Genomic DNA, 27279 nt, shown 5'->3' with positions numbered 1-27279 from the left:
AATAAGCTTTCCAGTCGTTCTTCAGGGTCACTTACTGTATTAAGTCAATAACTGAGGGCTCAGCACACAGATACCGCATTAAAGAAAACCACTAATATGAAAAGTCTGGAAATCCTAAAGATACAAACCTTCGCTGGAGTGAAATGGCTCTAGGGCTACAGTACCTCTGCTCTAAATCATAGAGATTTTCTCTGAAGATAATCATGCTTGAGTAAGTGTAGAGGTGTGGGGTGCATAGTGAGAGTGCCAATATAAAAGGGCCCCTGCCATGCAGTATATCTGCTGAAAGCCAGCCAAATTCCCTTGGAAATATAAATAAACCATCACAACGGCACTGCCTTGTATCATACATATGGCATTGCATCATTCTAATTATCATATTTCTACCATAAAAATGAACAGTTTCCCCTTGACAGACTTTATGACGGTAACACCCACACAAGGGCTAGCAGAATTTGATTAAAACATATCATTTAACACTTACAAAGGAAACTGTGCAAGAATTTCTTGGGGAATTGCTTGGGCTATTGGTTTAGGAAAGTATCTGTATTTATTGGGCAATTATCACCTAAAGGAGCTGGCAGACACAGGGGGCTTGTTGAACTAATAATAACCATTAACAGTGTTTACTTTCCAACATCCCCAAACTTTTACTGCACAAAGCAATGCAAGGCATCTTTCACTTTTGGACAACCATACCTTATGAAATGCCCTGTTAATAAAGAACAATCTCAAACTTTTCACTTTTTGTTTCAAACCTAGAGCAGGTTCTACAAATCATTTTCTACATCAGCAATTTACCAGCTCAATAAGTATAAATAATAGCCTACAGTTTGATTCTTGCATTTGTTTGGCCATTCCAAAGAACACAATATGTTCTCTTTCACTATTAAATACAAGTTAAGATGTGGCAAGTACAGATATATCTACATCTCTATCTCTATCTCTATCTATCTATCTATCTATAGACATAGATACTGATATATATATTATATAAATAAATAAAAGAATGGTAATAACAGAGGCTGAGTTACATCTCATTTTGTATGACTTCAGCCATTGTTTTTTGTTTTTTCAAAGAAGTGACTCAACTCATAAAATCATTACGTTTTGTTTTCCATGCCATTTAGCATCTTAGCTCCAAAAGTCCCTGAAGGACCAGTTAAACTAACAAGCTATTAGGAAACAAATTGCATTAGCCTTTCAAAGAGGGGCCAAACATAAGCAATTAAACAGAAAACAACCACACTACCTACAGTAGGTGACAGTAGGTTCACACTTGCTGTTTCCATATGGGAAACATTAGTACCTTGCTCCTTAGTGTGCCAGACAGGGCTCAACCTAAGGCGCTGTAATGCAGGGGAGAGATAGAGTGCTTCGGGCCTGCAGTAAAAGCTGCTACAGACTAGGGAGCCCCTGTGGCTGTGAAAGCCACTGGTAAATAAAACAGGGAAATCGGATCTAGCTAGAGCCTCTATTAATCAGGTCAAATCACGGAGAAAGAAGTGTTTATATGTTGGCATCTAAACTGACACTGTCTAATGTCATCAATGCCTTATACAGGCTTCAAACAGTCAGTTTGAGCCATGTTTCATTTGAAAAATTCAAATGAAATATGATTCAAAGGGCCAGTTTGTCAAACTATGAGAACAGTTTATACTATACAGTTTCTCTCATTTGTACATGGTGGCTTGGGTACTTGGCTTGATGCGTTCAACTTCCGACTGCAGCCTTTGATTCCATAGGGTCCTACAGGCTCTAAAAGTCTGCTCCCAGTTAGTCTGGAGCCTCTCTGCATCTGCTACGCACACGGAGAAACGCCTCGGCTCCGAACCCCTTTCTTTCCCTAAAAAAGCTGTAAAAAGCCTTTCCCAACACTTAGTTTGGGTAATTATAAAAAGGTATTGACTGTTTTGGGTAATTATACAAAGGTACCAGCGTCTTGGCTCACCGCTTTATTAACAGCATGTGACTGTCTGCCTGTGTCGGAGTCTGTGGTGTACGCCACAGTTAGGCCTCTATGGATTCCTTCCCCTTTGCATGTGAAGCTATCACGCCATCCACCCATAGAACAAAAGTGTGTGTGCTCCTAAAACCCGTAGCTCTTTGGCTGTATTGTATCAAACTTCTAAATTCTAATTGTGTCACTAGATATTCCTTTCATCCCTCCTTTTCAGATTGCACACAAGTGCCCTGAGAGGACGGCAAAGTGATATAGGGAGATCCCTAATGAGGGGTATCACTTGTTCAGCACTATTGACTGTTGTGTAAGCTGAAATGCCCCCATAACGATGGATCAGTTGTGCTGGGGTCTTGTCCTAATAACAAGATGCTTGAGGTGTTTTTAGCTCTCTCTCTGACAATAGAGGCTGTGGATGAGAGAGCGACACGGTAATTGATGGGGGTAAAGTGATCTTAATTGTTTGACGATGGATGCAGGGAGAACACTTACAGCGCCTGACACTTGAGACACGGACTCGCATTCCTGCCCCCGTCCCACCACGGTGTCCACCCCGGGCAATGGACCTGCTCCAGACGCCACACATGAAAACACACACACACACGCAGAGAGAGAGAGAGAGAGAGAGAGAGAGAGAGAGAGAGAGAGAAAACAGGGAGACAATGAGATCACAAAAAAGAAAAAGCTTAACAATTTGTTTTGCGTTTGTGTTGTGTAACTCACAGGAGATGTCAGGTACGGCTTGTTCCGCGATGTTTGGCCTGTGCTCCTCGTCGGCTCTGGTATCTGATAGACTGTCCCCCTGCAACCTAGAGACAACACATAACACACGGCGCAGCACGTTAGCAACGCAACTGCATAACCATAGCAGTGTTGTTGGCAACGGAGACTGCTTAAATAATCTGTGAAACTGTCGTTTTTCCACCAAGCCGCAGCAATGCATATTTGGAAACAGAATGTCAGATGATGAAAAGACAGTACGTCTCTATCAGGCTGAGGGTGATGAGACAAAGAGGAAGTGTTTAGCGGATTTATGATCTCTACATCAGCCAATAGGGGCACAAACATCTGGGATGGTACCAAGACAGGAAGAACATAGGGGACAGCTTATGGGCAGAGGTCCTATCTTTTCATCGCAGCTTCTCATCCCTCTGAAATGAAAACTGAAATGGGCCTTCCTTGAGTGTATTACATTCATATGAAACCAAAGTAATACACTTACAGACATATGGTCTGTGCATGGTTAAAAAAAAAAAAAAAAAAAAAAAACTTTGTGTGGATCCTTCATTTCAGCTGCAACTCTACTCTTACTCTCTCACCTACTGAAAAAGCGAAAAATGAAAAACCAATGCATATTCCCATTTCCCCTTAAATCATATTGTTACTGTTCTTTATCATAATATGTTCCAAGCCCCTATAGTCATTTCAAAGCTATCTGCTTGGAGTGAAATGGGAGTGGGTCTCAGAGATTTGGCTGTCTCCTTAAGGTACTAAAAGATTTAATGTTCTCTGAGATAGGAAAGTATACTGTGGGTGAAAGACAAACAGCGATCGGAATGCGTTTTTAGTGGGAACACTAACTACCAATCTGTCCTCCATCCTGTGGTCCACTGAGAGATAAATAGGTTACACGTGGCTTTTCACTGCATTTCTGCTCCTCTGCAAACTAATTCACACACAGCAACTGCAGTACGCCATGAATGCACCATATTTATTTTTCTACAGCATATATTTAACGACTGTAAATCATGCCGCATATTATATGTAATTACACACTACTTTAGCTCAAAATTCTTTCGCTCCATGCTATTTCCATGTCATCAGTGCGACCATTAGCTGAAGACAAAAGAAAGCAATCCATAGGCTTTTTCATGGTGCGGCTGCATTCCGCCACAGCCGCAGGGCTCTTGATTTCTACCTCTGCGATGAGTCTAAAAACAGAATACAGCTTTTCAAAGTATATTCTGTTTCTGACCCCCCTTCCATCTCTGTCTTTCTCTCTTTATAAAGCCATTAAAATGTCCCCGAGAAGACTATCACCAGCCTTTCCCATTCTCTGAACGAAAGCGGCACGTAGCCACAAGTCCTGACTACCATTCCCTCAGTACATTCCAGATATGAAAACAATTAATTTAATGAGAACTACAAGACCCACAGAGGTTTGTGGAGATCTAGCCATTTCCTAAAAAAGTACCACCAGCTCCTCTGGACTACAACTAGGATCTGGGATGCGTTTGCACACAGGAGGTTTTGTGGCAGGAGCAAATAGCCATAAAAGGGACTGGTCGGGTATATGAAGGAGGTGGGTGAAGGCTGGTGTAACCACAGCTATAGCCCCAGAGACAGGGACATGCCCACAACACACAGGCCACACTGCACTTTACACTTCAACCGACCAGCAGAGAGCCAGAGGAAGCAGCCTGTTTCCTGACCTGCCACTGCTGGTTAGGAGCCACACACAGGCAGGCCGGACCAGAGAGGCCGGGTAAGAGGTGTGGACATCGTCTGGATGGAAAAGAGGGAAAAGGGGACAATGACCCAGGAAGGTGTCCGACAAGGCTAGGATCAATTTCACTACCGTGTCAGCCGGTTCAAAATGCAGAGTGATACAGTGGTTAATCACAAAAAAAGCAGTATTATTTATTCCACACAAGATAATGCATGTGAAACTTTAAAGAAAAACAGTTTCACATTTTCGAGTTTTAAAGACAGCCCATTTCCTAAATTGTTTACATGAAAGTGAACTGACCTGAACCCTTGTGTATAAAATCCCGCAGTGTAAATATATCACACATGTCTTTTCACATAGTACTTGGAACATTTAAACATGAGTGCAACAGTTTCCAAAATAGGGCTTTCATTTCATTCATCAGAAATCATGATGCAAAAAATATACAAGTGATTATTTTAACATTATGTTTTAATTTCACCGCTTTATTATTATTATTGTTGTTTAATCAGTGTATAACACTGAAAAAATGTAATCATTAACACAAACAAAAATATCCTCTTATATCAGTGTCCCCAGGGAAAAATCAGCTCAAATGGGGGTCCTTGAAAGTGTTACTGAAAGTCAATCTTTCAAGGTTTGAAAACACCTGCATTATCATATTAAACTGTTACATTAATGAAATGTTACTTTACTGCTGAAATCTATATTGTCATGGAAATAACTTTAATTTATCAGTCTCCCCTTCTCTTTAATGGCTTGCAACACAGCAGGTGGATCTTGAATACACTTTGGCCTGAACAGCGGCTGCAAGGATTTAGTAACATTTGGGAATGCTGTTGGAAATTAATGAATGTTCTCTGACGAGGAACCGAGAGTTGTCGCCTTCACGCTGTGGGTGTGAAAGTCTGCGTCACCTGCTCCTTGCCTTTGGGTGGTAAATGGTGAGTAATGCGGCTCAGTCTCAACTGAGGGTGAGGGTGAATATAGTGTACATGCTTTAGAGCAAGAGTGCAGAGAACAGAACTTTCGACTTTTTTTTTTTTTTTAGTCCACATGCAGTGAAAAAGCAGATGAATCCTGGTGTGTTTGCCTGAGGGGTGACGAGTATGTGAGGAATGCTTGTCCAACTTGGGACTGTGTCCACAGGTCCAGGCAGGGCCAAGCAACCTGCTAAATATATACTGCCCTCTACTACTATTGTGAAAGTCATATGATACCTGAAAGAATATGCTCAATATATAGGGAGTCTAATTTTATACACCAACTCCGTGGTGACTATTAAAAAATACACATACTCAAAACTGTGGCTCACAAAGATAAAAACAGCAAAATCTTGGGTGCAAGGTCAAATCTGTACTGTAGTACTGTCTGCACATGGTAACACATGCACATGAGACCAACTGTGCCTCATATGCTGGTGTTCAGAGAAGCAGGTTTAAGGGTTGGCCCCATAGTGGGCAAGGTTTGATAGGTGTTTCTGGGAATCCCATCAAGGTAGAGTGTTAAAGCACGCAGCGCAAAGCCTTTGTCAGGGTTGCCCTCCTCCATACTGCTTCCTGACCTTTGCCTTTACTGCCTTCTGTTCACAGGAGCTCTCTTCCCTCACAAAACGCTGTGTGGATGTATGCAAGGGCATGCACACACATGTTTGCATGTGTGCACACACACATCACTGTGTACAAGCGTGCATGCATTTCTGCACAACTCCTTATTTTAGAGTTCAGTGTCTCCAAAATAGCGCAAAGGGCATACCATGTGTGCAACACTTTTCCAGCTTAGAGATCTGTTTATGGCCCTTCCACTCACCAAAAATGAGAATGAAAGACCAAGGCTCCTTTGCCAATAAAACTTGGGAAGGATTTGGTGGTCAGGTTAAAGAGGACGAAGCAGGAATTTGGCCTGAACCAGAGAGAGAAAGACAGAGAGGGAGAACAGATGTGTGACATTTCAGTCAAGACACACTCAGCACAAAAGCCAAAACTGACTCCAGATACAGATGCGTCTGTGCTCTGCCACTGATCCAACCAGAGGCCCCAGCGATAAGCCAAAGATATAAACTATTCCCCTTAAACATTCAGTTGATAAACGCTCAACCAAAACTCACTGATACCATTCATCCTCTTGCAAACCCCGGAGAACACCTAGCTGCACGTGCATAGAAGCAAATTGATAAGCAGCATGAATGAATGAAAAGCAAGAAACAAACAAATTCCACACCCCAAACAGAGGAGGCCATACAGGCAGACGTGTGCCTGGCGTCTCATTGACCAGATACCTGTTTATCTGTCCCTGGCATCAAGGGAGAGTCCTGCCCACACCTGCCTACAGTATCACACCCGACACCCAGAAATCTGAGCGCTACATTGATGCTGCAGACCGAGGGAACAGGAAGCGTGTCGGAAGAGAAAAGGCACGATAAAGAAAGAGAAAAACTGTGATAATGGAGACGGGTATCAGCAACGGGGCTGCTTTGTGAAAACAAGCAACACCGGAATGCACTTAAGATTTGATGTGATTTTTCTGCTCTTGATCTTAAGGTATGTGGCCTTCTGATGAGCATGGATGCAGCTGGAGAGAGAGCAAGGAGAGTGGGGGGCAAGGAACAATCATGAATAGGGATGAGAGCAAGGGTAGACGATGCAACGAAACAACAATGAAGCTACTGTTTTATTATAGCTCAGCTTTCTTTGACTATAATCCCTATCATTCTAAACCTGATATGCATAAGCAGTGTTGAGGAAGCTCCTTTCCAAATGCAATATATTACTTTTCAATATTTTACTGTAATTATGCTACATTATTACTTTCTGCACACAGTTACTCATTATATTACTCATTATATTGCTTCATTACTTTCACTAATAGCAACGTATGATGACAAGTCCAACAAATGTCAAATTATTGAAAATCATGGAAACACAAGCAATGTCTTCACTCTCCATAGAATCCATATAATGTCCATATAAGTCCATATCATGATTTAAAATAGCAGCAAATATTAATTAAAAAAATGACACATATGACACACATATATATAAAACACACACACAATATATATATATATATATATATATGTGTGTGTGTGTGTGTGTGTGTGTGTGTGTGTGTGTGTGTTTATATATATATATATATATATATATATATATAAAACAATAATCAAATTAAGTATCAACCATCATTTAAGCCAAAACATCTTGCAGCCAGTGCTGGAAAAACACAGCGAACAGAAAAGAATCTCATTGTATTGGTTGGTATCTGATTCACAAAAGCTTTGTCTTATTTCAGTCACTGAGAGTCATTGAATCATCCGCGCTTTGATCCTAAGCTTGTTATAGACACTCTGGCAGCTCTTGTATTGTGACTAGCTGTTTAAGGTTGTGCCATACGGATCCAGGATCTGGCACTAGACATGAGAAGGTGAAAAGTGGTTCTTGGCAGGAGCAGAGTAGGCGGTAGCGTTTACCTGGCACACCTGGAGCAGATGTTGAGTGTAACTTTGGCCTGCGGCTCGGGCTGATAGGAGCTGCGTCCCTGGCTGAACTTACTGCCGGACAGAGCCAGCCCCGTCACACCCTCCATCCTCAGGTCATCCAGGTCCTCTGAGAGGAAGAGAGACAAAGAAAAAGACAAAGAGAATGAAGGGTGAAACTGAAAAACAGAGCAGGCGAGAAACAGTTAGAGGAAGGACAGTCATAAATCATTCTCAAGCCTCTGCCGTGTCAATATCAGTGCCAGTGATGACAGCTCGCTCAGAGCCAAAGGAGCAAGCATGCACATCACAGTAAATAAACATTCTCAAACAGGCCCCTGCTGCTGTGTTCCCCGCCTCCACACGCACATCCACGATGACAGAGACACACAACCCAAAAAAAAAAAAAAAAAGCACTGTAGTGCATCTTCAACACACAACTGTTTGTTATAAGGGATGTCACAAAGTTGAGGACAGCGGCACATCATGACAGCAGAGGAACAGAGGAAGGGTACGTTAACAAGCTGAGGACAAAAGGGACAGAGAACAATGAATTCGGCGAGGGAGAAGGAAAAAGGAGCGGACAGCTGGAAAGATGGGCTCGTCTGATCTCATCCTGTGTCCTCAAGAGCACAAATTCTCTTTTAGCACACACAGAAACTCCCTCTTCCCACTGACTCTCTAAAGAAGTCCATATGTAGCAGACACGCCAGTATCTTTCTTATCCTGACCTCCCTACAGCTCTTTTTCTCTGCCTCGCTAATAGCCACATGTGCGCACAAACACACATGTAGGGCTAACAGGTGCAGGAGGAACAGTAGAAGGAGAGGCTGGAAACCATCTGTACCTGACCTTTCTATTTGGGCCATCCCTCTTTTTCTTACATGTTAAACGCACTTTCCTTGTCTTCCTTCAGTGTCTCTGTCATCCCTCTCTTTTCCCAAATTCTCTGCTTCGTTTTGAAATGCAGTTGCTCTCCCCTGACAGAGATAAAATGCTCTCCACACGCAACAGTTCCTCTAGGTCCAACGTCTGGATCCGATCCAAGCCTAAACAAGACTCTGTGATCAGGTATCACATCACATAATTGAATTTTCAGCTTGAAGGCGCAGTAAACAATGCATGCTTCGACAACAGAGTCACTGTATTAGCGTGATAGCAAAGAGAAAGCATAAATCACGCCAATAACAAGGGGCCATGGGCTTTATGAAAGAACAGCAGCGAAATAAAATAACATGAAGTCAGTGTTTTGTGCCGCGGAGCAGAGAGCGGTAACGGTTCGTTAAATATAGCAGAAGATCAAAGCGGGTGTCCGAATCAGCCAGACCATTTTGGTTTTGAATACATCCTCAAGAGATAAAACATATTGCAGTACTTTCCGTGTTATGAGAATGAATAGCAAGTGGGCGTCTGGACTCTCTCATTTGGTTTTAGTGGAGGTGGTCAAGCCTTTTAAAAACATGATGAATTATACAGAACATTTTGACCAGTCAGCCACACCATAACAACATTTGTCCCATTCTTCTCATCACACCAGAGCAACTGAAGCACTTTGCCAATGAGGAGAAGGAGGGGGGTCACTTTCAGGACGAGCGCTCTCACCTCTCACTGCCATTGTCTCTACACAACTACATATGTGCCTGCCTATGTGTGTGCTGAGTCATATGACACCAACATTGACACTTCTTGGCTTCGAGATCACATTACCTGGCCCCTGGTTTGGCGGAGAAAAAACAGGCCTCACACCTTGAAAGCAAAGAACGCATGACTAATCACCGGGATTAGAGGTGAGGCACTCGTTCATGAGAACTCTCTCCTCCTATCCATCAGCAGGCGCAGGGCCAGGCTCTCTCACCTGTCTCCTCTCTCCCGCCCTCTCCTCCGGGTGTCAGAGAATCATTTGGATGCGAGCATATACACAGTAATTTGCCCTGCCAGAAAACGCAATGCCTCAGTCCACTCCGCCGATACGTGACTGAAACACATGACTCTGCTTAGCGTAGCTGTTAAGGATAATTGATTCTTAGCTCAGTTTTTCCACAACTGATTAATAAAACCACAGTGCACACAGTCTGATTAGCGCGTGCAGATGCATATACAGTCATGGCTTTCTCACGTTATGATCATTCACATCAGTCATGTCACTCACATTGAATCTGGGCTGGGCAGCAGTGTGAGAAGGACTATTGTTTTGTGTGTAAAGAAGGACAGTTACATTCCAGTAATACCCTTAAGCAGGGTGATATTAAATATCCCATTCATCATGGTATGCAGAAGGGGGAGTGGGGATGGAGAGCGCCACAAGCGATTTGGGCAATTTGCTGGCCGTGGGAACCGCTCAAGTTTGGTCCTTCACCTTTTTCGCTCTTCTTCTCCTTCTAACCATTTTCCTTTTTTGACTACGACTAATGTGGCATGCCAGATTTTCTTTGGGTCGCAGCCTACCATACAAATCACTACTTGACACTTGGAGACATTCACTTGTGAGTCTGCAGCTTTTGCTAAATTCCAAAAGAATAACAGCACCGGGCTATGACCCAGCTCAGCACACACAGCTGCCTGTCACCTCGGCCCCCGCTCTGTCTCCCCTGTCCTTGTGCCCTTCAGGTCAAGATAAAGAGACATGCAGAGGGAGAGAAAGAGCTCAGTGTCTGGAGGAAGAGATCTAATCTCAGATACATGCAGGTCGCTGAGGTAAACCAAAAGGTCTTTGTAGGGAAGGCACATCCCACGCAGATTGAAGACTTCTGTGTCAAAAGGAAGTGTAGCAGAGGTTGAACCGATTAGCAAAGCGTGACAACATGCCGTGCTAAAGCAAGTGGATCTGCCCTCTCATCAGTTTCTCTGTCATTATCCTGCTGCTGGGGCTCATTTTGGTTGGAGAGAGCTGCAGCTGATAGTATCAACTGTGGACTGCTGCAGCCACAGCAGCCAACAGGAAGGGAAGAGGAACTCATGCTAATCACCCTACCTAGTTTGTGTATGTGTGTGGATCACTGAAAAAATTCCAGCTACTATCAAGGTGCCCTTAAGCAACAGCTCTTAGCCCCCAGCTGCCCAGTGGCCAACAGTGTCAGACTGCGGTATACGGAGCAGCGCCCAGGTATGAATGTGTCTGACTGTTTGAGTGTGAAGCAGAGCAGGGCTGAAAAAGAGCATGCGTGCTGTCAACTCTGCCTGGATAAATGTGGGTGCAAAAAAAAGGCTGAATTGGCTTTTTATGTGGCTTTAAATCTGCTTGTCTCGCCAACCATGTGCCAGTGCTCTGGAGCCAGGGACGGACTTTAAGACTGGGCGCAGCCCTTCATCTGTGCAGCAGCAGTCTGAGCCTTGGCCATGACAGCCAACCGCACGGCCCAATCTAACACATTACTCTGCCACTGCTTCTGCAGAGGGAGAGGTGACAAATCTCTTATGTTGACACCACACTGTCTCTGAGGATGGGTTATAAATGAAGTGCTTAAAGGATGGATGTGATGTTTTTTGGTGATAGCATCGTAAGTGACTGCATTTACTGTGTATGCACATCTTTACTCATACTGATGTGCATGTTCAGTACTCATATTGTTCAGCATACGCTCATACTGTATTGCTATGATTAGAGGCTCAAACGTTTAGCTGGAAAAGTGTAATATTGAAGAAAAAATCAATTTACTTTTGCACTCACAAATTGAAGTCTTCACCTTTATTATGTCGATGTTTCAGGCATCCAGCTGACTAAGAAAGGTTGATTGATGATTAAAACATCAATATAATAAAGGTGCAGAATTTAATTTTTGACTGTGGGAGCATTTTGATTTTCTGCTCTAAAGGGGCCTTACATCCAACACCACAGCCTGAAAAGATTTTTGGAGAGTGCATTTTGTTTGACACTTTAATATCAGCATGAATACCAAGGTTTTTTGTGGTCTTGATTAATCCTATTTCCATTTTGATGTTTGGAATATTCTGTTAATTCAAGTAAAGAGAGATTTTTGAAATGCAGCTTACACTCGGTACGACCATAATTCGCATAGAAACTATTAGTGACAACACTATGTGCACGTAAATGCTTGCTGAATATACAGTGTGTGTGGTGTGTCTGTGTTTAAATGTCCCTCTCTCCATGTGCATTAGAGAGTCACAGTCTGCTTAGTCAAACATATATGACTGAGTGCATTCTCTCCACGTTCACAGCCCAGCATGCCTCCACAGCCTCTTCTCTCCCCCCTCCACCTCCCACACAATACCACCATGATAAGTTTACACTGTATCTCCCCTGAGACCAGTTTACCCTGGGACCAATGACAGCCTCCCAGGCCCCTGTCTAGACACAACAAACGTCTGTCCACACTCGCCCGTTTGTCAGCCCCGTCACATTTCCACTCCCTGGGCACTGGGGCAGCCATGCATGCTCTCCATGTCAAACGATGAGACATGGCAGATAAATAAAATGGGTCTGCACTGGGGGGGGATGGAAACTATTCGAGCGATGCAATCCCAACAAAAGGCCTGAGCAACGAGGAATTCCGTGCCGCAATCACTCACTCGCACCAAAGCCAGAGCAGAGCGCGGCTCAGCACACAGATCAAGTGTTTGCGAGCTCCTCCCTCCAAGTTTCCATGTAATTTAATGTTGTTTAGATAGCGACCGACTGACTGGCTCTCTGCTGCTCTTCACGGCGCTAAAAACAGAGCTGAAGTCATAATTAGCACATTCGCCTCACAAATAACTTAATATACACCTTCTTAGATGATGCGTTGACAGATGTATAGGGTGGATTCGTCTGACACACTACCCCACACATGGAGCGGGCAGACTCACACACGCGCGCACACACTCACACACTTCATCATCTCTCGCACCAAACCCAAGTCATTTCATCGAGGACTATGAGTTATTGTCTCTCATCTAAGTGAAATAATTGAATTTCCATTCTTTCATGAGCGATAAAAGTGCTTGGCGAGCTGCGGCTTGGTGTATGGGAGGTCACTCCAGAACAGGCAGTCGTGACGACGTCTTGCCACAAAACACTAGGCTCTAATTAATAGACTGTAAGTGATAGATGCCCTAGTCTTTGCGCTGTAAAGACAAAAGCCCCTCTCTCTCTGTTTCTCTCTCTCTCACACACACAGACGTGCCACACAGGGACCCACATGTGTGTGCAACATACTCAGACATATAGATAAAAAGGCACAGAGCACACATTCTGCCCGACACATACACACACTGTGACACTTGCAGACCCCACACTCTCGCTGCCCTCACACATACAGCCAGCATTTGTGTTTCATTAAGCCCTGAGCACAAAGCCTCCACTTGGCGGTTAGTCGTCACACAGACATCTTTGATGTGAGAAGGAGCAGAGACGCATTTGTTTGGCTTTGTAATAAAAACAATATTCCAACTTACATTTCATAATTATGTCTCAGCTTTCAATAGCGACCCCCAACCCCCACCCTAAAAGTATGCCTGTCAGACTCCAAAACCTCACATCTCTGAGTGCAGCAGTAAAACACTGATCAGAATCAGATGGGGACACACATGAGCAGGGTAACATCACAGCTCCACGGCCTGTGGAAAGTCTTATCACAGACCTTGATGCAAACCTCCTTTTTACTCACTTTCTAACCACAAATACCACAGAGACTATGATGCCATTACAGACATATAAAGACCTATAACAATGCCAGTCACTGGATAGCTACTTAGGGGGAAAGTTGAGTTGTTTTAATTTTTGAAATGTCAAAATATCTATTAAATTGTATTGCTATCATGAATTTGATTCTTGAGAAGGCTCATTTTGCAATGTAGTATGCGGTCAATGGTGGGCAGTCATCTGCCAGGACCAAGGCTGCCATCTTCAGTTCAAAAGGGTAATGGTTAATGACTGATAAAAGGATCAATTAACTGAATAAGCATGAGTGCACTCATTTTAAGAAGAGACTGTGGAGGAAAACATGGAAAATGGGAAGATTGTACACGTTGAATCAAGTATTACCCCCCAAAAAGTGAATGTCAATTCAGATCGATGTTTCAATCCCAAGATTCTCGAAGGTTCCAGACAAAGATCCTTATATGATCAGAGTGTTAATTTTTTGGGAGCATTTTTTAATTCAGTGTTTTTATTATTGTTACTGCCTTATATATCCTGGATGTATGTACTCTATTTGTAGGGGAAAGTGGAAAAAAAAAAATCACAAAAATGTCAGTGTTTGGTTGAGGGAGTGAAACTTCTGCTTTCAGCTCACATTTTGATTTATACATATATATTTTGATTACTCCCTGCATGGTGGTGGCAAACATACAGATATACCACCACACAGTTCAAGAACCACAGACAGTAATGTGGCTGCACAGGCACATATATGTACATGAGCACTCAGACACACACACTCTCGCAGACAATGACTACTGATTACACAGCAATTACTGCATAAAGCCTACAAGTCCATAACTCACTCCCATCAGAACTGTGTATTTGTACGCTAAATCTTAATCTTGGAGCAGACAGGAGCCTTTCTGACTACTAGAGAAATACCTGAGAGCTGACTCTGTTTTCTTTATCATTACAAACACACAAAACTGTCAGTCTGCACACAGTAATGTTGGCGGTCACCAGGTAGATATATGTACTCTTTTCGATGCATCAGCAGATTACCCTAAAATGACACAATGCTCTATTCACACACGTCCTTCATTCACTGAGCTTGTGTGTTCTCGATTATAACGCTACCCATAGATGTCATCCTTGAGTTGCTATCTAACATCTTTTGCTTCTGTTTGTCTACAGCAGCCACAATACAGCATCATTTCGTCCATTCTGCCTTTCTACTGAGATAATCTCAGATAAGTCACTTCATGCAGAAATCTTCCACTGGTTGGAATCGGGCCATATTCTACATAATGACTACAGCCACATTTATGGTATGATCACACCAGTCTGCTTCCAGTAATACCACGGTAATACCACAGCAATTTGCCTCTCGATTAACTTATCCATCTGCACCACGGGGACTTTTACAGGCTTCAAATTGGGAGCTGTTAGACTTTTACTGGGGACATTTTTCTTGCCATCAGACTGGCATAACCTTCAGAGGTGCACCCAGCCCGTCCAAGCCTGTACTTTATGTGAAAGATTTAGTGTGGAAGTTAACTCACAACACCAACATGTATGTTCTCATCCACCTCCTTCACGCCTGCTCGCAGAGCAAACAATGCACCACACCGTGATGATACAGCTTCGATTGTTGTTTGTTTACATAGTTGCTAGGGCAACTGTTGTGTCTTTGGTTGTTTGGGCAAGGTAGAAGGGGGTAATGGGGGGATGAGAGTGTGAAGGCAGGGTTGCCAGGCTGGAGTGAGAGCACTGCTGGCGTCAGGAAGTGCGTTCATTTGTCTGCTAATGCTGGCAACCTGAGCACTGGCTGAAGGCAGGGAACAAAAAGGCAGCTCTTAGCTCAGTTAGCACTGAAATTAGTCAAATTAAACACACACAGGGACACACACACACACACACACACACACACACACACACACACACATCACTCAAGATGCCAAAAATGAAGTGGAAAACAGATTCAATCAACATGATCCACAGGTAAGATGCTGCAGTACGATGCCTTAACATAGACAGCCGTTCAGCTGCACAAACTGAAACTTTACGAGTTGAAAGGCAGACCTCAACTTTAATCGCTCTGAGAGGCAAGGAGGCTATATGTAACTATATGCGACTCCTCTTGACTTCAGTTTCAAGATGGGAAAGAAAAGAACAGATGAAGAAAGGAGGCAACTATTGCTCACATTCCCCTGCTTAAAAAAAAAATTGATTCCATTGTCTCGCCCAGGCTGGGTTTTATCAAGGCAGATACAATGAAGACATAAAAGAGCCACACAAAGGCACAGTGATCCAGCCACCAGACACTGCTTCAATTCTACATGTATCAAAGATCAGACATAGCTTTATAATGCCTTCATCCTATTCCCATCAAACCCTCTGTCACTGTGAATCACCTAGAGTAAGTAAAGGTACACTTATGTCCCCCTCTCCTGTTTCAGGACGCCCACCAGGATGGGGCGATGCACAAAGAGGGTCTGTTGACTCACACAGGGGGGTCTGATGTCTGCTTTATGGATGTTTCACACTGACAGCATCTCTCTTACCCACTGCTGTGTGTGCGTGTGTGCATGTGTGTGTTTGTGATTTATGTGTTAAAGCCCTCTCACAAGGTGCCAGGTAGAAAAATGACAGATAAACTGTAAACTGACCCTAAATAACTTTCAGCGCTCCTACATGTGTGTAAAATCACAAACTGGCACTGAGAAAGGTAGATTCAAAGAATTGGGATAATATGTCCCTGAAATGGAATACTTCCACTGAGCATGATGAGAACAGTGACTTTACAGTGGGAAACTGGCGAACTTGTCTCATTAACTTACCATAAAACAACACGGCAAGGCCAAAAACAGGGTGTTTCTCCCCACATGCTGAACTCAACTTGTTTCTTATTTCAGATCAGTATAAAAGTGTGGTTTCACCGCCTGACGAAGGCTAGAATCTTAACATTTTCCATGGTTTTTACAAGAGCATGTGAGTCATATTCATTTTCAATATGGTTTTGAATGCGGTAAATATTAAGCATGAGGCTAATGAAAACAACTGGGAAAAACACACGGGGCCATCCCCGAGAGCAGCTCCGGCATCAATCAGACTTAACTTTATCTGATTTTATTTTCTCTTTTTTGGAGCAATCTGAACAAAACAAATCAACCTTAAGCCACTTCTTTGGATTTTAATAATGTATTCAATCTGGGAAAACTTGGCTCACAGCGCTGTAAACAGCTCCAAGAAGATCTTATTATTCTCTCATAAGCTCCTTATCCAGGTGCTGGCAAAAGGCATCCAGTTCAGAAAAGCCTTTAGTTTAATGTGGAAATGGGGATTAGTTGGTGACTTTCTTTATATTTCTGAATCTGACTTTTATTACAAATACTATCCTGTCACAGATGTTGTTTGCTGGGTGGTAAGGCAGACTGCTGCTCCTCTCCTGCCTCCCAGTGGATACTCTGCATATGTTCACGTTTTGCTCTAAACTACAGAGCAAACCTCCTCCGTCAGCTGCCACCCCTTTCTCCTCTCCTCTCCTCTCCTCTCCTCTCCTCTCCTCTCCTCTCCTCTCTGTTCCCTAGAGGACCGGAAGCATGACCATGATTGATGCGGATTTCTCAGTGCAGATGTAATCAACACAAAAGGCACGTTTGCAGCCAATTAGCAGGTGTGATGAACAAAGCTCTGCTCATCAGACAATACAACAAGTGCACGGAGAAACTGCTGATGTGTGTCAGGCTGGATTGGACATATGTTCCTCTGGGATGAAGGCTTTGATCAACCACTCATCGTACATGACTTGGTACACCAAACAAAATCGTGTGTGTGCATTTGTGGGTGCGTACAGGTGAACGTGGGTTTCTGCAAAGAGGAGGTGGAAAGATTTGTGCCTGGAGACATGTGTGGGCGTATGAAGGTATGTGTTTGAGTGTGTATGTTTGTGTGCAATATACAGCATCTTGGTTATATTACCTAAGAACAATAAATCATATGCCTAGGAGATGGCTGTTTTGTACTGCATATATAACCATATTTGTTTGTGCTTGCACATGCCATGTGTGCCTTATGTGCGTGCCTGAGTGTGGGTACGCATGCATGCAAATGTATGTATTTATGTCTGTGGTGCATGTGTGATATTACATGCATGCTGGGATATGTGAGCTCAACACATAGCACAGATGGTTTAAGCTGGCAGGGCTCAGAGTGTGTTGGATGGTAACTTGTGTTGCTGTATGCTTCACAGAGATGGATACTGCTCAGACATGGACCAAAATAATTTATGGTTTTTAACCCACTTAGGTGCCAGATGGGTGGATTGTGCCATTTTACATCACCATGTGAAACAGTTTTTGCTATCATGGTTCAGTATTTGTAAGTCAGTTTAGTGTACTTTTCTGTCAAATTGCATGAATTTTAAATCATCTATCTCATACTCCACGCAGGTTAAAACACACACACACACACACACACACACACACACACGACATTACTAACACACATTAATAATAATTTGCAAGACCTCATTGACTGAGGGCTGCAGCAATTCATCTCCTCTGAGGACAATTCATACTGTCATACCACATCTAGCCACTAGAGGTCATCCTAAGCTTGAGCTTAAATCGATATCTTTCTGCCAAAAATGTAATCAGTCACAGTGCCATTGACAAGGGCTTCACAGCAATGCACAAGGCAGCCTATGTAGCATGTTTTGAATCTAGTATTTATGGCTTCTTGTAGACCTGAATTAAGGAAACAAATACACCAATAAAAATTAAATTAAATAAACAAGATAGCCTTATGGAGGGACAGAAAATTATACCATCTTGGATAGAGAAGGCACTTTATGCCAGAGTAGTATTATTAAAGATAATTGGACAGAAACATTTGTAAATGTGTAGTATGTGTGTATCATACCCTACATGGTGATAGCAGTTAGAGTTCACTTTACCTTTTTCTATAATACCTACCTAGGTATTATAGAAAATCAATGCAATCCACTGATCCAAAGGTTCAAACCTCGCAATGGCAAGAATCTACTCTGCTGAAGTGTCCCTGAGCAAGTTGCCAAGTCCCTATCAGCTCCATGGGCGCTGGTCTGAAACTAATCCTACGTTTTGGACAGAGGTAAGTGAAAAGAAACAAGATCAATAGAATATCAGTAGATCATCATATCAGAAGATCATCATCTATGCCAAAGATCATCAATCATCTTCATCAGGGATTTGATCATACCTCAGTCATTTGGCAGGGATTTGATCATGACCACAAGATGTTCCTGAGGAACCTCTTTGTAAATGAGCCCCTGGAATCCTCCTGAGGTCTCGAATTTCCCCCAGCCCACCAGTGCATTTCTGCAAGCTAGCATCACTTTAATCAGCCCACATTGCTGTGGTGGGCCACTCAGTGTGACAGTGCTCACTGGCTGTCAGGGTCCCACAGGAGTGCACCAAGGCCAGGCCTTGACACAGAATCACAAATGACCCCGCTACATTATTTCCTTTGAATTACTGCCCTGGACCATGGTGCAAGAGCCACTAGGGGAATTTAGCAAGGGATTCACAGCTATGATCAAGGAGGGCCATTTCAGACCATCAGCATCCGGATATACGGCTGTGTTTATCACTATTATATACTGTTGCTCTGGGCCATGGCTGTGCTTGGTTGAAAGTCAAAAAGGAGAGGAAATCTTGGTGTTTATGTATTGTTTTCAAAAGATAATTACTTTGATTTATCACTGTAGAGAGCAGTTGAGCAGAATCACAATACAGTCTAAGTGTACGTGTGTGGACCTGCAAGGAAAGCAAACTCAGATCAGAATAAACTACCCAAGTGCAAAAATGTACAGGCAATTTTCTTGGTGCTGCCAGAGCAGCAATCATCATGACAACTTAGACTTTCACATGGCACGCCGCCAGACGTGGTACAAGGACAACAGCACCCGACACAAAGTTCAACAGTGACAGGACAGTGAAAGATGTAAAACCAGCAATTCCATTACATATACTGAATGTAGAAAAACATTAAGGGGTCTCATTAAATATACTGTTCTCCCTCACTGACTTCACTTATTAAATTTAGATCAATTACAAAGGATGAGATGTAGATGTAGGTAAAGGGAAGCAGATTAATTAGAGTACAATTTTATGGTTTTGAGCTTAAACAACAGCTGAAATGTGGCTGTCCAAAAGGGCCTGCAGCTCAATATCAAGGAGATGTCTAATACTGTGTGCATTGTGTAGACAAGCTAAAATGCATTAAAATTTATAGCAGTATGGCATCAAGCATGGGTACAGCTGCTGTTGGAATGTATTTAAATAATTCAATTTTTTTATTTTAAATTATTCATATTAATGAATAACAAATAATGTGATACTTTATTGATACTCAGGAAACTTTTCCTTTCTCTTGCTATTCTCCAGTGAGATCAGGGGTCAGGCTCAGTTGTAAAAACATTCCCTGGAGTGGAGGAGATTCATAACTTGCTCAAGGACACATTAGCAGGGTGGATGCTTTCCGATACACGGCTTAAATCTAGGTCATCCGGTTGAATGACAGTGTCTGTAGCCGGGAGCCCCCCCTCTCCGTCACTCATCCTATAGGCTACCAATAGAGAAAGATGACCCATTGGATGATCCTGACGAAAACATCCTGCTAACAAGCCAAAAGTGCCACAGTGCTGTGACAGCAGAGCAAAGAGTGAAGATATAGATTATCTGTCAGCACATGGGGTGGCTCTGAGGAGGCTGGAGAGACACACTGGCACTATAATTGGAGCCCATATTATAGACATAGGGAAATAAAAAGAGAGGGTTGTAAGGGATTCTTCCTCAAAGGAGTAATGTATGTCAAACATTTGTTGAGTAATATTCAGCATAATCACCGGCAGTGTAGATTTTTCTGTGTATTATGTGATGTTGAACTGTGCTCATGATATTACGGAAGATGAGTAATGCTTTTATAATATAGAATTAGATTTAGATGGGAGCCGCAGATACAGTAATCCATGCAGTTGTCTTACATTTTATACAGTGGTGCTGTGGTTCGATGAGATTATTAGTGACATTTTCATTCTGCATGTGTTTGCTATACCTGTTTGGCAGGAGTGTGTGTGCAGTCACGTACTGTATGTGTATGTGTGTTTATGTATTTGTGAGTGTGACCTTCCATTACAGTAGTGTTATAGCACAGGGCTAAACTATTTCAGTCAACAGAGCCACCTCTGCCGGTAAAAGATGAGTACACAGCAGCGAGGCAGAGACGGTGGGAAGAAGTGAGGGAGAAGCATTTCAAAACATTTCAGTGAACAAATTCAATTTGGCATGGGGCATTACATCCTTTGTCTGCCAAGACAAGGTGATGAGCATGCAGACCCTCCGCTGAATAATCCCTAAAGAAGACTTCAAATCAGCTACTCATCCCACCTCCTTACTCTCCTACTCATCCATCTCAGGCCTGAATCAGCGCAAAATGCCATGCACAGAGAGGAATGTTAACACACACACACACACACGTGCTTGTGTAGGCACACACCAAATCAAAGAGGCAATACTGTGACCAGAGTTTGTTGATTTGAAAAACCAGACTGGCTAAAAATGTGTGCAGAGTATGTACAGCAAAGTGGAGATACTTCTAATTAGGAGCTGCTGCAACACAAAACTGCAGCCATCTAGCTACAACAAAAGTGTGGCTCCTCGGGGCAATCTGAAGGTGGAATTGGATGCATGCAGTGCTTCCTACACTGGTATGTAATCCCAGTAGACAATAATCAAATAAAGGCTCCATTCACAAATAATCTGTTATACTGTAGTCTGTAATGTTCAGCGTTTGCCAAGAGTACATTCTGTGCTGAAGTGTTGCAATTTATATTTTTGCTGTATGCACTTTTCCTCAAATGCATCATCTGTTTGTGCTTCAGGTAGTCATTTTCTACATTTCCTTGAAGAAAATGTGCTTGAAAATGCTGCATTCAGTGCATGTAGTGGAAGAAACTGCTATTGTGCTATAAGGGAAGGAGGGAGTGAAATTCACAGTCAAACAAATTTCTACTATAACAACTCCACTGTAGCTGCACTGTAAATATTAATGTCACATCATCTACCTTTGGTTAGCTTTCCATGAGGGTACCAACATACATGACAGATGGTATATGACATATAGCTATTTTTAACAGTGTTTTGGTTTGGATGTCTATTCTACTGACTACTTTTATTCTCTTCTTGATGAGTCACCTTACGTTGTTTAATGTAAAGGGTAACTGATGCAGCTGTAGCTCCCCTTACAAAGTCATTCACCTGGATTTGGATTTCTGAAAATCAAAATATAATGTATTTATGGTTTCAAAAAACATTACAAGATTATGTAGCTTCTGACAGTGAAAAGGCTCTGCCAAAAGGATGAACTGTCATTAATTGTGAGATGTTGCATAGCGATGCATGTTTGCCTTAGTCTTTTGATGTAAAGGAGGAATTAGTCAGCTTATACCTGACTCACTACTTCACACACACACATACACATACACACACATTCGCGGTTAACACAGCAGGCTGTTCTTGGTTTGTGTGGAAAGGCAAGAAAACAGGTGTCTGTCTCACACACCAACAGAGCGTCTGCTGACACACACAGTGAGGCCTTGTAAACCCGCATAGCAGGTTGGCTTGGCAGTAGCTCTGTTCTTTTAAGTTCAACAGGATTTTAAACACGCCTTGATTAAAAGGGAGAAAGCATTTGGAACGCAATGAATCACACACACATGAAAGGTATGAAAACCTCTCATTTTGCTTATTCCGTACAATATAGATATATATATAGACATATTTTAATTCGTCTTTTTTGAGTGTGGTGGGGACGGGGGTGGCTGTGTATGTGACATTACCCAGTAGCTCCATGGCATCATCCTCATCCTCAATTTCTTCCTCTGTGACAGAGGGGGCAGGGCTGTGGACTGAGTCAAAGGAGTCCTGGGACAACATGGCTGCCAGGAGCTTCTTGTGATGCTGCTGCTGCTCCTTCAGTCCTTTGCTCTTTGTTTCCATCTTCAGGCTGAGGGAGGCATGCAGAGGGAAGGGTTAGGGCAAAAGAGAAAGTAGGCACTCAAAGGTTTGGCAACATTCATACAATATTAGAGGACTATGTGCACACACGCATCCCAAAATGACGTTTCTTTACATGCGTCAGTTGCTTCTAATATTTCCCTACATGGCAGATTATGTAACATTAATAAAGATCCTATTAATCATTTCCTCCCCCATAAAGAATTTGCATGTTGAATGTGTCGAGAATCACTGCCTCGCGAAACTATCTTCATCCACAGTGGCACACTTTGAGCTACTGGGAACTGTGCCTTCTGAAATAGCACTCTTTATAATATCAGTGTTCCTATAGTCATTACATTCCTCTTATCCTCATCTGTCAGGTCATATCTTAGCCCGCTCAGGCTTTCTGGCCTGTGCAAAATGTCCCCACATCTGCCTTTAAGTGATGCACTTAAAGGCCGTGGCTTATACTTGGCAGCCATTCTGTAGCTGTTAGGGACAATATAGCGCACAATCATGTCAAGTGCCACGCAGGTACAGCACACCTTCCTGAGAACGGTTAACAGGAAAGAGATAAGGAGGGATAATTGCTACGAGCTGAGAAACAGAGCCAACCCTTCTTGTAACACTACCCACAAACAAGTCGCAGTAGTATGTAGACATGTGTAGTTGCTGTGTAAAGGAGCTGCTGAGAGGTAGGAAACCATCCTGACATAGGGGCGTTTTACAGTATAAGCAGGCAATGGATGGATCTGAGGTGTTGAATTTACCCTCTACTAGTCAGCTGGAGACAGAATAATGAGAACTAATCTGTACTTAAAACAGGAGTGAACGGTATGTATGAAGAATGCAACTGGAGAAATAGGTTATTCTTTGAATTTTTGTGACAATGCTGTAGGCAGATGCTAACTTGCAAACATGGCCTGCTGTTTTGATCATTTTTAAAATATTCATAAAAACCCAGGCTGTTGAGCATTGCTTTAAAATCAAATGAAAAAGAAATGAAAACAAACAAGCGACTGCATGGCAATGGTATTTTTCAGTGACTTTGCTTTCTCCTTTGCAAATTTCTTCCTCCCCAACTCCATAATTTAGTTTACTATGAAGTCTAATGGTAACATTTTATTGTTACATAAGCCGTTGTTTGCCAAGGGATGCAGCCAAGGAGATATACTATTTTTTTTTTTTTTTTTATCAGCCTGCATGTGCAAAGTCCATCCAAATCCTACAAGTCAGTATTTGCTCCAGTACTTAGCTCTTACAGCACCATATACTGTAGCTTAGCAGCCACTTCTCATTTCTCAGGCTTTTTCTCAGGCTATTTTAATTAAACACTAATACTTGTATCGGGAGAAATCAGACGCTTCTCTGTTTATTGCTTTTCCCAATGGCTTTATCCATTTTTCAGGTGAAATGCTGTTATCTCTAGCTAAGCCTGGAACATGGGAAATGGCTGAAAAATTACCAAATAATGCCTCCAATTTTAAACAGACAGATAGGGAAATAATTTATAAGGGCTGATTTCTGCATTACCTCCATATTGGAGAAATTAATTTCCATGTCCTGCTTGCTGAGGGCATGGATTAGATGGGGGAAGAAGACTATGATGGTAATCTCATCTGAATGTCTCCTATTTACAGATAATGGAGACGGGTCAAAAGCAGAACAGATATTTCTTCATACCCGGTGCATGGTATTTCTATGCTAATTAGATTTGCTAATATAGACAAGGCAAAACGGCTGTTCCCTGTCAGAGTTTCGCACATTTTAAAATCTGGGTGGCGCAGTCTATTTCCACAACAATTTTCTATTCTGTGTCTAATTGCTCTCTTTGGAAAAAAAGGCAATCATCTCCCTGTGGCTGAAAACAAAGAAATATTTCAGCCTAGGAAGAAAACTTTTGTGCAGTGTTGCAGTTCACAAACTAAGTTGAAAATCCCTGTGCAATTCCCATTAAGGGAGAAGCCTAACGAATCTTGAATTAAAAGCAGAAGAGTAATTACTGTGATTTTTTTTATGATGGCACCCACTCGAAATAAAGAAACTACACTTAAATTGGCAGTTTTCTAAATCTCGCTCAAAATGAATATGTGTTGCTCATCTTGTGTGTATACGAGTCTGTGCATTACCTCCAGGGCATTAATGATGACAATTATTAAAGTAATAACAAACCAGGTATAAACCCATAAAACTGGGAAGCAGTTGCGTTAGTCGCTGCCTTAGTCTGCTTGTTAGTCATTATTTGTGCCTGGTTGTATGTACATTAGTCTGATCTGTCACTGCCTCCACTGGTCTTAAAAGAAGGAATACATTGTATAGATGTGAGGGATGAGGATGGGAAAGAAAAAATAGGTGGAGGGAGAGGGAGAAAGAAGCAGGATGAAGTGACCAAGATATAGGATGAGGAAGTCCCACACCACTGGACACATTCTGTCACAATAAACCATTTCCTTGAATAAACTTCTGCCACTGCTGCATCTGATTTCCCTCATGCCCTTTGTGCTTCCTTCCTAGACTCAGCAGCCAATCAGACAGGTAGCCACCACCACCTGTCAGCGCTCCTTAGGGTCCTCTGTGACAGGTACACTGGGATGAGGGGCAGAAAAGTAAGAAAGAGAATGAAATGAAGTAAACTGGCCATGGTGCGAGGAGGGAGCTGGACTGGTTTGACAAATAAGGTCAGATATAAGAGGAAAAAATATGAGGACAGTTTTTCTGAATGTGGATGGACACCAGAGACGGTATTCCACCGAGACTGAGATCAGTTTCAGGGCAGGCAGTGGCGAGGGCAGCTCTGATTTTGCCAGTTTTCCACTGGCTCAGACGGGTCACTCCATTTTGCTCTGAATACAAGCTATAAACAGCTTATGAACCTAAATGTAACCTTACTGTCGATTAAACATGATCTCTAAACCACTGGAAATGACACTGTATACCAAACCCTAACATGAACCTGAACCAGAGACACAAAAGACATATATTTATGTGTATTTGCTCTGATCTATCCATTTTTGAGGCTGAAAAACTGATCCTCAGACAGATTCTCAAGTATCTCAGTACCCAGTAAATACAATTAAGAGATGATCTATCAGATGAGCCAAGTACTTCTCTGGTTAATGGGAGCAGAGACTGTGATTATTTTGGGATCCTGCATCATGCCAAACACATAGGACCACCCTAGTGCAGCAGCAGAAGTGCATTCTCAAACACTTCCTCATAGGTGAGTGCAAAAACCTCCGATTCGTATGCCTGGGAACACACACACACACACACACACACACGCACACACACACACGCACGCACGCACACACACAGAGAGCTCAGTAAGCCCACACATATCCCTATCTCCCAGCTCAGGCTCCTAACTACGTGATTTCTCCCTATAATCCACCCATACAGTAACCTAATGAGATTAAGACTGTCTGTATGTCAGCTCAGGCCTGCGCATGATTTATGGTTTTATATCCGATCCTCTTCTAATTAGTCGCATCAGCTGCTGCCTTGCATGTGGCACACACACACACAAAGTCACACATTCACACATATACACGCAACAAGAGTAACATCTGGCAAGGAGCTCAGAAAGGTCTCGGGCTCTTTGGCACTTTGGATATAGATTTGCAAACGTGTGAAGGTTGATTCCTAAGACGGCAAGAAATATGATAGTTTAGCACATGACGCACATGCATTGTTCAAGATGGCCCTCTTTAAAATAACAAGCGCAAAATTTCTCCTGGCCTTGAGCAAACTGAAATGAGTTTAGCTTTAATTCAAAATTGGATTGAAGCAATATCATGGCAAACATGTTTGATCGTGCCTTTGAAATGGGATTATCTAACCCCTCTCCGATGGGCGCTCCTCCGGCAGCGGGAGCGAGTCAGAAGTTTACCTCTTCATGTTGTGAGGTTTCTTAAGGATGTGTGATTCAAACTGATCCACAATATTCATGTACGTGCATGGTGTGCACAGGTGTGCACGCAAACACACACACACACACACACACACACACACACACACACACACACACACACTGTAGTGAGTTTGTACTGCAGCCTAAAAGTACAAGACAAAACCGAGGATGGTGAGTCAACTCCAAAAGAACTGATTCTTGATTACACCGTGCTGATTCCCATGTTTTGTTTTTTTGTTTGTTTGTTTGTTTGTTTTTTAAACATGTTCGTGAAACAAAAAAAAGATTGAGCATCAAAAATACATAAGGTACATATTCACATCCTGAATATCCACCCCTACTCTGGCACCATTTCCAGCTGGACATATATTTTTCCTTTAACCCTTGGAATCAAAATCGATTTAGAAATGGTTACATCATTTCCACCACAAGGAATCGGATTCAAAATGAAAACCAAAAATCTGCTGTCCATGCCTTGACAAAACTGGGAGCCATCATCTTCCAAAGTAAAAGCTCTTCACACTGGAAGCTATTTCGACCAATCATGACACAGTGTTCATGAAAATGTGCTCCCCTTAGAAACAAGACCAAGGCAGGGTGCACAGCTAATTTATAAGTAACATCCTTTACCGTGATGAGACGGGCACAACACAGATGAAACCGGTCAAATAGGACATCAGACATGAACACTGTATCCATGGCTTAGCAGCCAGCTAGCGTGAGCTAGACCAATAGTGGCTAGTGGTTTCTGGTAGACTGCAAAGCAGGTCGATGTGGATGTTGGGAAATGACTGGATATCTGCCTGCACCTCCTCAGCTTCATGTAAAAGTATAGACAGGGAAGTGGCAGAATTTGGAAAATGCAGGGG

At 42.6% G+C, this 27279-nt stretch overlaps 1 protein-coding gene across 1 annotated transcript in view; it reads right to left on the bottom strand.

The window, feature by feature from the left end:
- c20h8orf34 (chromosome 20 C8orf34 homolog) overlaps window positions 1-27279 on the bottom strand; it is a 59948-nt gene that overhangs the window by 15695 nt on the left and 16974 nt on the right. The window contains exons 7-10 of the mRNA XM_030079416.1: window positions 22341-22507; window positions 7876-8011; window positions 2684-2769; window positions 2453-2526 (exon numbers count right to left, since the gene is read on the bottom strand). Of these exons, the coding sequence (XP_029935276.1) occupies window positions 2453-2526; window positions 2684-2769; window positions 7876-8011; window positions 22341-22507 (463 nt within the window). The remainder of the gene's footprint in view (window positions 1-2452; window positions 2527-2683; window positions 2770-7875; window positions 8012-22340; window positions 22508-27279) is intronic.

This window comes from Myripristis murdjan, chromosome 20 (genome assembly GCF_902150065.1).
Source record: "Myripristis murdjan chromosome 20, fMyrMur1.1, whole genome shotgun sequence".
Taxonomy (NCBI): domain Eukaryota; kingdom Metazoa; phylum Chordata; class Actinopteri; order Holocentriformes; family Holocentridae; genus Myripristis; species Myripristis murdjan.
This window is presented reverse-complemented; position numbering and strand designations above follow the sequence as displayed.